Genomic DNA, 14,297 nt, shown 5'->3' with positions numbered 1-14,297 from the left:
TTTACTTGACAATAATCTAATGTTATTGATAAAAGTGGCCTGGCAGTTGAAAATGGATGACATTGGAGTGACTGTTAACTAGATTATGAAATAATGTCTTTAGAGTTAGCCATAGATAGCAAAAGACTCTAAAATGGTACTCTGAAGTTTTATCGTGACACTGACAGCAGCAAGTTGCTAGGTATACACCATGAAATGAACAAGTAACATAAAAAGTTTATGTAGACAGGAGATTCCTCTTTATTTCTCCAGTGACATATTTACAGTTGAATATATAAATTAAAGTCCCACTTGCACACCAAAGCCAGGTCCTTTGGGTGGTTCAGTCAAAGAGGTAAGACCTCCAGCTGGCTCACAAGAGAAGCGTCCACTCCTGAAAGAGCAAGTGACAGTAAACTATTAATGATTACCATTTATAAATCTTTACTTAAAAAAATAACTTCCTTCACAACAGCCCAGTTAAGCCACTATTTTTCATTCAAGAATTGCATGCATTATTAATTTATTTATTAAGGGTTTTAATTTATTTATTCATGAGAGAGAGAGAGAGAGGGGGGCAGAGAGACAGAGGTTCAAGAAGCAGGCTCCGCGGGGAGCCCAATGCGGGACTCCATCCCTGGACCAGGATCATGCCCTGAGCCAAAGGCAGAGGCCCAACCACTGAGCCACCCAGGCATCCCATGCATGGATTATTTAATTCAAACATTTCAACCTCTGCAAGATTTTCGGTTACATATGAAAACACCCATATCAAAACTCATCATAAATATGAAAAATATAAAAGTAACTCTAATACTAGTTCCCAGTTACTAAGCAGTGTACAGATATTATTAGTTCATTTAATCTTTACAACTATGCCATGAGACAAGTGATACTGGCCTTATTTTACAGATACAGAAACCAAGGCTTAGGGGATTCACCAGCTGTCCAAGGATCAGAGCTAAGAACTATAATAAAATAACCTAATCCCAGAGGACATCTTTAAAAATCATATTTTAGGGGTGCCTGGGTGGCTCAGTGGGTTAAACATCAGGTCATGATCTCAGAGTTGTGGAATGGAGCCCGGCTCAGTGTGAAGTCTATCTACTTAAGCTTCTTTCCTGCTAAAATTAAGTCTACTTGAGATTCTCTCCTGCTCTCTAAAAATAAGTCTTTTTAAAAAATAATTTTTAATAAACTAGAACATTCTTTTTGTATTTGAATTTTATTGAGATCCACTATCACTGAACACAATGGAATATAAACTTACACATTATATTTGGAAATAAACAAGAATTAAAGGAAATGGGAATTTGAAGATTTCGTAGGGTGTTCCTTAGAGGCAGTGAAAACAAATTATATTGGTATTCATATTTTTTTTCTAAATTTTTTTATTATTATTTATTTATGATAGAGAGAGAGAGAGAGAGAGGCAGAGACACAGGCAGAGGGAGAAGCAGGCTCCATGCACCAGGAGCCTGATGTGGGATTCGATCCCGGGTCTCCAGGATCGCGCCCTGGGCCAAAGGCAGGCGCTAAACCGCTGCGCCACCCAGGGATCCCCCCGGTATTCATATTTTTTAAAGCAATATTAGTAGTAGTAACTTCTCAAAAACAGGTTCCAGACCAGAGTAGCTACCACAGCCACAAAGAAAATAAGAACAAGCCCTTATGCAGGAATCTATAGAGAGGCAGCACAGAGTAGAAGAACCTGTCTTTTGTTCACCCCCACACATACTTTCCCAGGTAATCACTCACCTCTGCCCCTGTCTGACCAGACAGCACCTACTTCTACTTCACCCTTCCTATTCCCGGGCTTTGTTAATTTACCTGTTCCTGCCACAGATTTTTGCTGAATAATTCTTCAGTATACATCTTTTTATTCCTTGCCTTACCTTTACCTAATATTCTGTCGTCAATCTTACAAGTTTCTTTGAAGAGCCCCAGGAGAAAGGAGAGAAAATTAGTGGGAAAAATCAGAGAGGGTGACAGAACATAAAAGACTCCTAACTCTGGGAAACGAAAAGGGGTGGTAGAAGGGGAAGTGGGCGGGGGGATGGGATGGGGTGACTGGGTGATGGGCACTGAGAGGGGCACTTGACGGGATGAGCACTGGATGTTATATATGTTGGCAAATTGAACTCCAATAAAAAAATTACAAAAAAAATGCCCCAGGAAATAATATGTTGTTTAGAGAACAGTACAAGGATACCATAAAATCATTTTAAGATCTTTCAAGCTATTACATTACACAATGCAAGTAACTAGTGTATTGTAACAAAGAGTGCCTCCAAAGTCAGAAAATAGTTAATATATTTGTATTATAGGTTCACTATGAAAACCAGATAAAAAAATGTGAAGTACCTGTCAGAATCTAAAATAATGTAGATTAAATGGCAAAATGATATCTAACTTTAATAAAAAACAGTATTTGGCTTTGTAATTTTTTATGTTAATAACACAGGTATATCTGCTGCTCTTTGCCAATGAAATAATGAAATTATTCTTGAGGACCTTTCTCCTTTTATTAGGTTCCCCCTATGGTTTAAGCTCAGCTACCTTCTTTACCAATACAAAGAATCAATTTAGGGAAGATTATAAAAACCAAAGTTTTGAGAATAAAATGGGAGAATTAATCATACATACTGCCTGAACTCTTAAAGGAATTGTGGATTTTGCATAAGAAAGTAATTTCAAGAGAAATCTGGTCCATTTTCCTAAAGTTGTTCCATACAATTACAGTTCCATGACCTACTTTGGTGGGGGAAAAGGTTTCAGCTGCCTCTTAAATGTCTGCCTGCAAACTCTCTCCCTCCCTCACCCATCACAAAATGCATATTAAAATGCTATAAAGGCTATAAAGTCCACAGATTGTGTTTCATCTACTAATCATATAACTTTCCTTTTATTTTTTCTGCAAATAATGTATCAGACATCAGAGAGGCAGTGATCTAGCCCTTCCATTCACAATATACACTAAGGTTTTCACTTCATAAAAACACAAAATATGACTTGCCTCAAGTGTTTTGCTTAAAATGCCATCTAGTAATTACTTTGTTCCTGCAACTCAAGGTAAATCTGGTTTTTTAGCCATTCCAACACTGTTTGTACATTCATCATTTTAACTCATTTGCATTCTAGAAAACTTGGCCTTTGTATTATTTATGGGTTAGAAGAACTTTTTTTTTTCAATAGAAGAATTTTTTTAAGATTTTATTTATTTATTCATAAGAGACACAGAGAGAGAGAGAGAGAGGGACAGAGACACAGGCAGAGGGAGAAGCAGGCTCCATGCAGGGAGCCCGACTGGGACTCGATCCCAGGTCCCCAGGATCACGCCCTGGGCCAAAGGTGGCCCTAAACCACCAAGCCACCTGGGCTGCCCAATAGAAGAACTTTTTAAAGGAAAGCTACTTTATGAAAGTTAAATGCTTATCTTTTTAATATTGCTGAGATAAACCCACAATTGCCCCCTACTTTTAGTATAAAAAAATGAAAGTGACTTAACAGTCTACAGTTATATATCAGCAACCACCTATATTTTCTATATATATGTACTATGTAGCCTGTTTTTTTTACATCTCATATTATCTGTACCCCATAGAGTTCTGCAAAATTTAAGGTATCTTTGTAATAATAAATATGAAGGCTTCCCACTGGATTTAAAATTAGTTTTAGCAAACCATACTAAAAAACTTCTACCTCTGAATTAATAATTTCAAAGCAGGTTTAGAAGTTATTTTCAGGACTTAAAAAAATGAAAATAATAATCTCCACAAATATTTAATGTCAAAAAGCAGTGTTTTACCATCAGTTTAATATTTCCTTTCTAGCCATCATTTATCAAAAATATAAAAAAGCAGTTCTGAACCATATAGAGACATGAATCCTTTACCGATTTTGGGTAGACCTGGTAGACCTGGTAATGGTACTCAGAAATCAGGTATGCTGAACCAGTTTAATTTCTCTGGTTACTCAAAGACTAACAATGAGCACCTCTTTTACATACGTGACCAGAGTGCTTTATTATAAAAATACTAATAATTAGCCAGCTTTGGTTAATTATATTTTGATTATTTCTATCCTTGCAGTTTCATTATACTATATATCCAAAAAAGTAACTTGAGGAAGGAAGGAAAAATTTTGTTTTCTGATGCTAGGAAAACATTCTAGAACTACCATGTCCAAATACAGTCTCTAACAAACACCACTGGTAGATGATCTGTAATTACTGAAAATTAAGTATATTTATCTCTGCTTTTAATTTAATTTTTTTTAAAGATTTTTATTTTATTCATGAGAGACACAGAGAGAGATAGAGACATAGGCAAAGGAAGGAGACTCAGGCTCCATGCAGGAGCCCAATGTAGGACTCAATCCCGGAACCACAGGATCACATCCTGAGCCAAAAGCAGACATTCGACCACTGAGCCACCCAGCTGTCCTTCTGCTTTTTATTTTAAAAGATGTATTGATTTTACAGAGAAAGAGAGAGCGAGAGCATGTAGGTGGGAGGAGGGGACAAGAGAGAATCCTCAAGCAGATTCCCCACAGAGCCCAGAGCCTGATGTGTAGGGCTCCATCCCAGGGCCCTGAGCTGAAATCAACTGACTGAGTCCAGATGCCCCATCTCTGCTTGTTTTTTAAAAAGATTTTATTTAGGGATCCCTGGGTGGCACAGCGGTTTAGCGCCTGCCTTTGGCTCAGGGCGCAATCCTGGAGACCCGGGATCGAATCCCACGTCGGGCTCCCGGTGCATGGAGCCTGCATCTCCCTCTGCCTGTGTCTCTGCCTCTCTCCCTCTCTCTCTCTCTGTGTGTGACTATCATAAATAAATAAAAAATTAAAAAAAAAGATTTTATTTATTTGAGAGAACACAAGTGGGGGGGGGGAGCGGCAGAGGGACAGGGAGAAGCAGACTCCCTACGGAGCAGGGAGCCAGATGCAGGACTTGATCCCAGGATCATGACCTGAGCCAAAGGCAGGTACACCCCATCTCTTTTTAAGATAAGAGTAAAATATGTTCAGAAACCAATAATTCTAAAGTTTTTGGCTCAAATCTAGAACACTCAAAAAACTCCCAATGAAGAACTATTTACAATTATTGATACGCATTTTTAATATCAATAATAGGGATGTTGCTTAACTGTGATACTGTTTATTAACGCTAATATACAATGATGTTATAGTATCCTATGTTAATTAAGAATACCAACAAATCTCACCCCCAAAAATCTCATCCAGCCTTAAGGCCTTAAATACCATCTGTAATAAATGATGAATCCCCAGTTCATATTTTCAGTCCTAGTCTATTTCCTAAATTTCAGGTTCAAATTTCATCCATTCTACCATGGATGTCTAGGAGGCATCTCAAATTTAACCAGTCCCAAACTAAGTGACTCTTCTTCCCCAAATTTGCTCTACCCCAAATCTCTTTCTTAGTTAAAGGAACCACTGAGGTGCTCAGACCAAAAAACTAGAAATCACTCATAATTCCTCTGCCTCACAACATGCACTAAATTTTAAACTACTCCCCACACAGTAACTAGCAGAATAATTTTAACAAGATCACACATCATTTCCTGCTGAAAACACTCCTACAACAGCTTTTATTATATTTAGCATTCAACTCAAATTATGTATCAGCCTCTATCTACCTCTTGACAGAGTACACAGAACTGCTACTTATTACAAAGAGCAGGAAAATATATTTTAAACATGAATAAAGAGCATATCATAATTCATTTAATACATTAAAATACTATGTAGCCACTAAAACCTACAAATATATCCAGAGAAGGAAAATTATGGCATAGCAGGAAAACATACAAAGGGCTTACAACTGTATAAAACCATGCAAAAACAGTTGCTAGTATTAGAAAAAATTCTGAGCAATATAAGCACTGAGATGTGGAATACGGGTTTGTTTAGCAGCAAAACTTCAGGTTCATAATTGAAAGAAAAGTAATTAGTGTAACACACCAGCAGAATGGGAACAACCTGGAGGAACGGTGTTGGCCTTAAAAACAAACTAGACATTCTAACTGACCATAAGTGCAATTATTGGTATAATGTACCTGAAGTGAGAGTTAATATAACAAGGCATAATGTCTAGAACAAAGAAGCTCAGTTCATATCTCAAATACTGTGATTAGTTTAAGTATCACATTAAGAAAGTCATTAGCCAACCAGAAAAGGTACAGAAGAGGGAAACCAAAACTATGTCATATAAGGAAAAAATGAAACAACAATGGACATCATATGAGAAGATTTAGGGAAAAGAAGATACCTATTTTAAGTAATTGAAGAGCTATCATTTAGAAGTACAAAAGTTATTTTGTGTTGGTTCAAAGGGCAGAATTGGACATGTAGGAAATTAGAGGGAGACAAACTTTGGGTCAATCTTCTGACAGTATGAACCTTTAAATGATGGAATAGATTTCTATTTGTAGTAAATTTCCCTTCTCTATAAATATTCAAGTAGCTACCAGATGGTTTTTGATAGGATTTTAGAGGAAAAAAAAAAATAGTGCTTTAGATGACAGGTTGGTTTCAATACTATCTAAAGCTCCTGACAACTCCTAAGAACTTAAGGGATTTTTTTACCTTTTTTCTTTTCTTTTTTTTTTTTTTAAACGAGGGTGAGAGAGAATCCTGAGCAGGCTCCACACTGAGGTGGATGGTTCGATCCCACAACCCTGAGATCATGACCTGAGCTGAAATCAAGAGTTGATACTTAACTTGACTAAGCCACTCAGGCACCCCCCAGGGGATAAAATTTCTTAAGTTTACATTATGTTAAACCATTAAAATTTATTGTATAGAAATAAAAGCATACCTTGGCCCAGGTTTTGGAATTTTGCCAGCTTTGAGCTCATCAATAATTTCTTCAATATCCTTAGGTGTCAGATCCTCCTAGAAAAAAAGTTAATTCTATTAAAATTACTTCCTACTACTTGAAATCTATGTAAATCCCTAATACTAGTTAGTTTATTGTCTTTCTCAGCTTCCAAGTTAGTCACCAAGGTAGCGGCAATTGATTAACTCCTAAATATAGTATATACTGCTCTGGAAATACACCCTGTTTCCAAATTCTCAATTTTTGAATGGAAAGGTAAAAAAAATTATTTTTGACATGTATCTTAATGATCCTGATCCTCCAGTCCCCATTTCAGTGAGAGCAACTCTATACATTATGTACCTGTGTAAAATTTTTACCTCAAGAAAAGGTACTGATATTTAAAATTAATACATTTAAAACACATAAATATCCATGCCCATGTGCCTAGCTACACCCTAGGTTTAATCAAGACATAACAGAATGGGTAAGATTAAAAGAAAAATGCCTAAACCATATTCCTACTCCCTCTCCAAAACTGTTAAGTACTTAAGAAAATGTTTTATAGGACTCTGATACTATTCTAGGGAAATCATGATTCAGCACTGCATCTCCAGTGCTTCAGCAAATAGAAGTTCTTTAATACTTGTTTAGTGACTAGACATTTATTAAAACCCTGATCTCAAAGAGCTTAGGGTCCAAATATTCAGAACCTCATAGCTAAAAGGAATCTTTAAGTCATCTAATGATTTTATTTCACCCCAACTATTATGAAAATTTAAAAACTATACATGAATACCCATATTCCTACCACCTGTATTCGACAATTTTTAATTTGCCATCTTTGCATTATATACACATAAGCACCCCTCAACTTTTGGTTGCACCATTTTGAAAGCAAGTTACAGACACCATGACACTTCACTCCTGATACTTCAGCAGACAACAAATAAGAACATTTCTTAAATAACACAATGCCACCACACCTAATTAACTAAAAATAATTCCTTAATCAAATGTCAAGTTCATATTAAAAACCTACCCAACTGTTCTCAAAATGTATTTCATAACTGTTTTTTTATTAAGCAGGATCCAGTCAAAGTTTATGTGACTATTTCATCTACCTGTCAATTGAGATACATAATAAATATTCACTGCCCTGGGGGTGCCTGGCTGGCTCAGACAATAGTAGCCCCATGTGGAGCTTACTTTAGAAAAAAAAAAACAAAAACTGGCTTGCCAAAGACCATACCACTGCTAACCAGAAGAATCTTTATCTCTTGGATAAATCCACAGGCTATTATATTTAAGTCTTGACTGTCTAATTCCTGCTTAAATCAAGATCCTCTTTATTATAAGTAAACTGCAGAAATGTGGGAGAAGGCAAAATTGTTGCCATATTTTTAAAGGACTTTTTTTAAAGTAGGGGGGATAGAGAAGAAATCTGAATCTCTGATCATTAAATGAAGAAAATCACAATACGGAATGAGACCACCCTAGAAATCTAAATGGCCAAAGAAATCAAATTTCATCTTCATTTAAAAAAAAAAAATGTCCATTTCAGGCATTATGGCAGACCAGCTATCCTGACTGAACCCTCCTACTCTAACAACTAAAAATGTTGGATAAAATTTAAAAAGTAAAAAAATTTAAATTTTATCAACATGCTGACAAGAAATACCCAGAGGCCAAAAACTCAAAACCCAGGTAGACAAGTGGAACACCACGCAAACTTGGCTTCAGAGTTTCACAGCCCAGAAGGTAAAGGGACAAAGCCCCAGGCCACAAGAGACATACCAACCACACAAAGTTAAGACACTAAAAAGCTATTCCTTCAAGGGTAATCTAGAAATTAAACTGTCCCTCAAAAAGAACTGCTAGTCTAGAACCTTACACATTGGGGGAACAGGAGAGGGTATAAAGAGAGGAGTTTTCTTTTGGAACAGTAGTATTTCCAGGAGCAAGAGAGAAGAAAGCAAATACCTTCTTGATGAATCCACATTCAGCACAGGACTCAATTTCCACTAATTTCTAAAAAGTATGAACTAACAAATATGTATGAAAACTTATATATTAGTGTAGCAAGAAATCATTTTTTTTGAAATCTTTTTATTAAAAAGATAACTTGAAAATTCCACACACTTGGGAGACCAATACTTCTAAAAAATAGGGCAAAAGAGAAATCAAAATGCATATTTTAAAATATTTTAAAATGATAAAAATATTAATCCAAACTTGTGAGATCCAGCTAGAGCAGTACTTAAAGAGTGGAATGATATCATCTCTAAAATTTTTAAAATAAGGAACATAATTATATATTAGTATGGCTGGATACATACACTCAAACAGTTTTATTTATTTATTTTTTTTAATTTTTTATTTATTTATGATAGTCACCGAGAGAGAGAGAGGCAGAGACACAGGCAGAGGGAGAAGCAGGCTCCATGCACCGGGAGCCCGATGTGGGATTCGATCCCTGGTCTCCAGGATCGCGCCCTGGGCCAAAGGCAGGCGCCAAACCGCTGCGCCACCCAGGGATCCCTCAAACAGTTTTAAAACATGTACAGGAAGAATACACTAAATTTATGATAGAGTTTATCTCTGAGAATGAAAGGAAAGGAAAAGGATTTTCGGGCATACTGGTGGTTTACCTGCACCTGTAGCTTATTTCTACAAATGATGATGATGATAATAATATTTGGGGCACCTGGGTAGCTCAGTGACTAAGCATCTCTCTTTGGCTCAGGGCGTGACCCCAGGGTCCCGGGATCGAGTCCTACATCAGGCTCCCTGTGCTTCTCCCTCTGCCTGTGTCTCTGCCTCTCTCAAGAATAAATAAACAAAATCTTAAAAAAAAAAAAAAAAACAACTAATAACAGTAAGTTTGGTAAAATCTCTGTTAAGTCATGGTGGGTATTTTCTGTATTTCTATGTAAATTATTTTTCATAATTTAAAAGCTTTTAAATTGTCATTATCTCATAGAGTTAAACGCAAAAATGTTTAAAGATAATTTTTTAAAAACCTTCTGTGGACAACAATGGGAAGCTAAAATTGAAGGATTTTTATGCAAAGCTTTTCAATTTGTTTTTTAATAAAACTCTGGAAAACAGGAAAAAACCCTTCTGGATATTTATCCCAACAGTTTCTTCTATTTTTTTAAGATTTTATTTACCCATTCGTAAGAGACAGAGAGGGAGAGAGAAAGAGGGAGGGAGGCAGAGATACAGGCAGAGGGAGAAGCAGGCTCCATGCAGGGAGCCTGATGTGGGACTTGATCCCGGGTCACCAGGATCACACCCTGGGCTGCAGGCGGTGCTAAACCGCTGCACCACTGGGGCTGTCCCCCAACAGTTTCTTCTAACTGAATAATTCAGATCGCAACATCTACAGGACAGGAAATCAAACATTTAAAATACTTAAATATGACATCATACTTTATGTTAAATGGAATACTCACATAGTAGTTGTCATTTATTTGAACCATTGGTGCATTTACACAGGCCCCTAAACATTCCACCTCTATAAGAGTGAAAAGTTTATCAGGTGTAGTCTCCCCAACCTTTATTCCTAAAAATAAAAATGATCACTATAAGGACCAGTTTATATTTTAATCACAGCATGGCTTAAGAAAACAACAAATTACAGAGGTATACAAAAAGCAAAAACATTAAGTTTCTTAAAACAACTCTGTATTCAAGGATTTAGGTGGACTTTTCCTTTAAAAACAATCAAGTTTCAGGGGACTCATCTCCCAGTGTTTGCTGTTATACAGCAGTGTATCAGAATATACTATTTTCATTTTGATTGTGATAGTTAACCTACTAAAATCAGTCACACTGTCAGACTGACAAAGATTCAGAAAACTGCTAATGTCAAAGATCATTAAGACTACAAGGAAAACAGGTACTCTCATATCTTTAGGGAAGGTATTTTGGCAAAATACAATAAAATCTGACCCAACAATTCTACTTACAAACCACCTTGGTATACAACAAGACAAGTATGCAAAGATATGTATACATGAAACTATTTGCAGAATAACAATAGAAAAACAAGGCAGACATACATATGGTACAGCCAAAATAAAGCACAAAAAGCAAAAGACATATTTGTGTTTTAAATAATGAAAATAAAACAACATAAAATCTAAAACTAATGATACCCAACTATTATCAGAACTTGCGATGGTGGGATTTTGATCAGACTTCAGCTTTGTTTTATATACTTCAGTACAGCCCTACTGTTTTTACAACATGCAAATACTTACTTTACATTCAGTAACAACAAGATTAAAATATACTTCTTTTTACTTCATTTGACATGTAGAGTTATAAATACAGCAATGGCAGTTTTGTATGGAAAAATGCCTTTTTTAATTTTGTAAATGCCACTATAGTATATTTCAGATTTCCCTTTCTGAAGCATTCTTACTGGTCTCATATTTTATTTGTTCCAAGACTCATTTGGAAGAATACAACGACAGTACAGTCACTTTTTTATGTACCACATGCTATTATTACACAATGAGTGAAACTTCATTTCTAAACAATGAAAACTTTAAAATCCCCAGAAGCTTTTCAAACACTTAATGATCACAGGGGGAAAAAAGTGAAAATTCAGCTTTGAGGCTTAGAACTAAGGAAAATTACAAAATAAGAACAAATAAAGATGGGCAACCACAGTAAGATAAATTTACTGGTGAAGTACAGATCAGATCCAGTAAGATGGGGCAAACGTTGGAAAACTCAGGTAGAAATGGGTCAAATACAGAGAGACAATCCTTTTTTCCATAAAAGTTATAAATACAATGTGTCCCATACCAAGCTTTTTCTGAATGGCCTCCAGTATGCTGTCAGAGTTTCGAAGCATGCAAGGAGTAGTAGTGCAGACTTGAATGTGATATTTTCCAACTGGCTTTCGATTATACATTGTATAAAAAGTTGCTACTTCATATACTCTCATTGGAGGTACTTGTAAAACTTCTGCAACCTAAAATATTAGAAAATTTTAAAAATACAACATTTATTAATTGAGATTTAGGTATGTTGTAAGGAGCATAATTTCAATGTTGCTTTAATTTGGTAAAAGTGTAAAAGTTCTTCAAAAGCAGAAAATATACTTGTATTTGCGAGGTTTAAGTCCCTCAGTTGTTAAGTCCCTCAGTTGTTGCAGACTCTACACTTAACACAAAGCCCAGAAGCTAGTGGTTATAGCACCTCCCCCATTTCACCCCATCTCTGCAAAAAGATATTTTCTCTAAATCTTTAAGTCCTTCAACTATTAAGAATTTCTACTTGGATCATTTCAATTCTTGTATTTTACAATTTAAAATTTCTAAATGGCAAAAATTTGGTGGCCAAACCCTAATAAATTAAATAAATGTATTTTTCAAATTTTTACCAAGTTTTTAAAAAACCTTGATTTTACTGGTGATGTACAGTGCATGCAAATGGAATGGCAATACAAAAAAGGGGTGAGAATCAAAGTTCACCTATTAGCCTGTATTGATTTACATATCTACACACTTACATATACACAAACCACACACACATACACATTTCTAACTCTCCAGAACAATTCAAAACACTACCTCTATTTCTAATCCCAACACTTTTCACAGAAATCTTATGGACTAATACTTCCCAACCCTTCACATCAAGGTATTTATAGTAAATATTTTTGACTGAGGTTCAGAACCAAGGGAATCATTACTGAACATCTCTCAGAGTCAAGAGAAGTCTGTTAAGAAAAACAAGGTTGTTTTAGCTGTCTGCTAGGGACAGTACACATTTAGTCTATCATGACTAGCATCCTGGCTACAACTTTCCAGGTGATCTAACAATCTATCAGGTCATAAGATCTGATATCTGGCATTTTTTAAAATTATGCATATATCCATGTTTTGACATGAAAGAGGAGTTTGTGAAATGGCATTTCAGTTGACAAATATGTTCAGCTTTTTCATATTAGAGATTCTAAAGGATATGTATTCTCAAAACACATCTAATCATGGTTCACTTGTGAAAGATAAGTAGCTCTGCTAAATTTAATTTGGGGATACTAAACCAGGCATGTACCTCTGAATCTGGGAGCTCTCTCAAAACACACATGCTGAAACCCTACCACTGATGCCTAACTTGAAAAAGCTCTCCTGGGGATGCTTCTGTGTATCTCTCTACAAACCCTACCACTGATGCCTAACTTGAAAAAGCTCTCCTGGGGATGCTTCTGTGTATCTCTCTACACCTTAGTGATGGTTAAGGAACTACTGTGTGAGCTTCTGGATATTGTGGTTGGAAGGTTGGGTTTTTCTTGGGAGAGGGGCAGGCCAAAGAAACAGTAACACACTAAAAGTCTCAAATATAAAAATGGAATCATGATTCTATTCTCTGTATACTATCTCCTGCCTCTCACATATTACACATTCAATTCTAAATAGAGCAGGACAATATTTGTGAAATGTTTTCGCATTGATTCTCATTTATTTATTTCATTCTGCTAAGCTTGCCACTGAGCAAGACTTCCAACACATCTGCCATTATTAAAGACATGAATTTTGGAGACACCTGGTTTGGTCATTCAATAAAACATGCAACTTTTGTTCTCAGGGTTTTAAGCTTGGGCCTCATGTTGGGTGTAGAGATTACTTAAAAAAAAGAATCTTTAAAAATGTCAATTTTTGCAAAAAAAAAAAAAAAAAAAAGGCATCTGTGAATAGAAACATACCTAAATCGTTATTTAGAAAGTTGGCTATTGGGATCCCTGGGTGGCGCAGCGGTTTGGCGCCTGCCTTTGGCCCAGGGCGCGATCCTGGAGACCCGGGATCGAATCCCACATCGGGCTCCCGGTGCATGGAGCCTGCTTCTCCCTCTGCCTGTGTCTCTGCCTCTCTCTCTCTCTCTCTGTGTGACTATCATAAATAAATAAAAATTAAAAAAAAAAAAGAACTTTAGAAAGTTGGCTATTATAATATAAAAAACATGGTTAGTTGTATTTAGAAAAGCGATTTAGAAAACACCCAAAGAGCTCCGTGATTTATTGGGAAAAAAAACACCTGACTATATTTTACTAAGTACAGTCCCAACCAAACTTGTTTTGCAACATTTTTCATAGACAATAATAGTAATGATGATAAAGGTCCTAAACCATGTTAGAATACTATACAAAGCAAATTAAGAGATATGAACAAAATCTAAAATCTGACTATGGCATTCCGTTAGATCAACTGAAGACATTCCTATTCTCTAAGAAAAATCATAATGGTCTAGTCTAATAGACCAAATAAAATTTAGAAAGTGAAAGAGAAATGAAGTATAGCAGAATCTCTGCAACAGTCAGTCAAGTAGAAATTGGAATAGGAAATGGTTTGGTCCCAACTCTGTCACTTAGGAATCATAATTTGAAGAGATCTACCCTCGTTCAAAATCTTTACTGCACGTGAGGAAGTAAGTCCACAGGAAAATCAGATCTCTTAGCTCA

At 36.0% G+C, this 14,297-nt stretch overlaps 1 protein-coding gene across 1 annotated transcript in view; it reads right to left on the bottom strand.

The window, feature by feature from the left end:
* Window positions 1-216: 216 nt before the first annotated feature.
* Window positions 217-14,297, bottom strand: part of NDUFV2 (NADH:ubiquinone oxidoreductase core subunit V2) — a 33,992-nt gene continuing 19,911 nt past the window's right edge. Inside the window, exons 5-8 of the mRNA XM_055323647.1 lie at window positions 11,639-11,807; window positions 10,276-10,385; window positions 6,818-6,894; window positions 217-373 (exon numbers count right to left, since the gene is read on the bottom strand). Coding sequence (XP_055179622.1) covers window positions 280-373; window positions 6,818-6,894; window positions 10,276-10,385; window positions 11,639-11,807 — 450 coding nt within the window. The 3' untranslated portion in view covers window positions 217-279. The remainder of the gene's footprint in view (window positions 374-6,817; window positions 6,895-10,275; window positions 10,386-11,638; window positions 11,808-14,297) is intronic.

The sequence above is a fragment of the Nyctereutes procyonoides genome, unplaced genomic scaffold (assembly GCF_905146905.1).
Source record: "Nyctereutes procyonoides isolate TBG_1078 unplaced genomic scaffold, NYPRO_anot_genome, whole genome shotgun sequence".
Taxonomy (NCBI): domain Eukaryota; kingdom Metazoa; phylum Chordata; class Mammalia; order Carnivora; family Canidae; genus Nyctereutes; species Nyctereutes procyonoides.
Note: the sequence above shows the minus strand (reverse complement) of the source record. Positions and strands in the feature narration are given on the sequence as shown.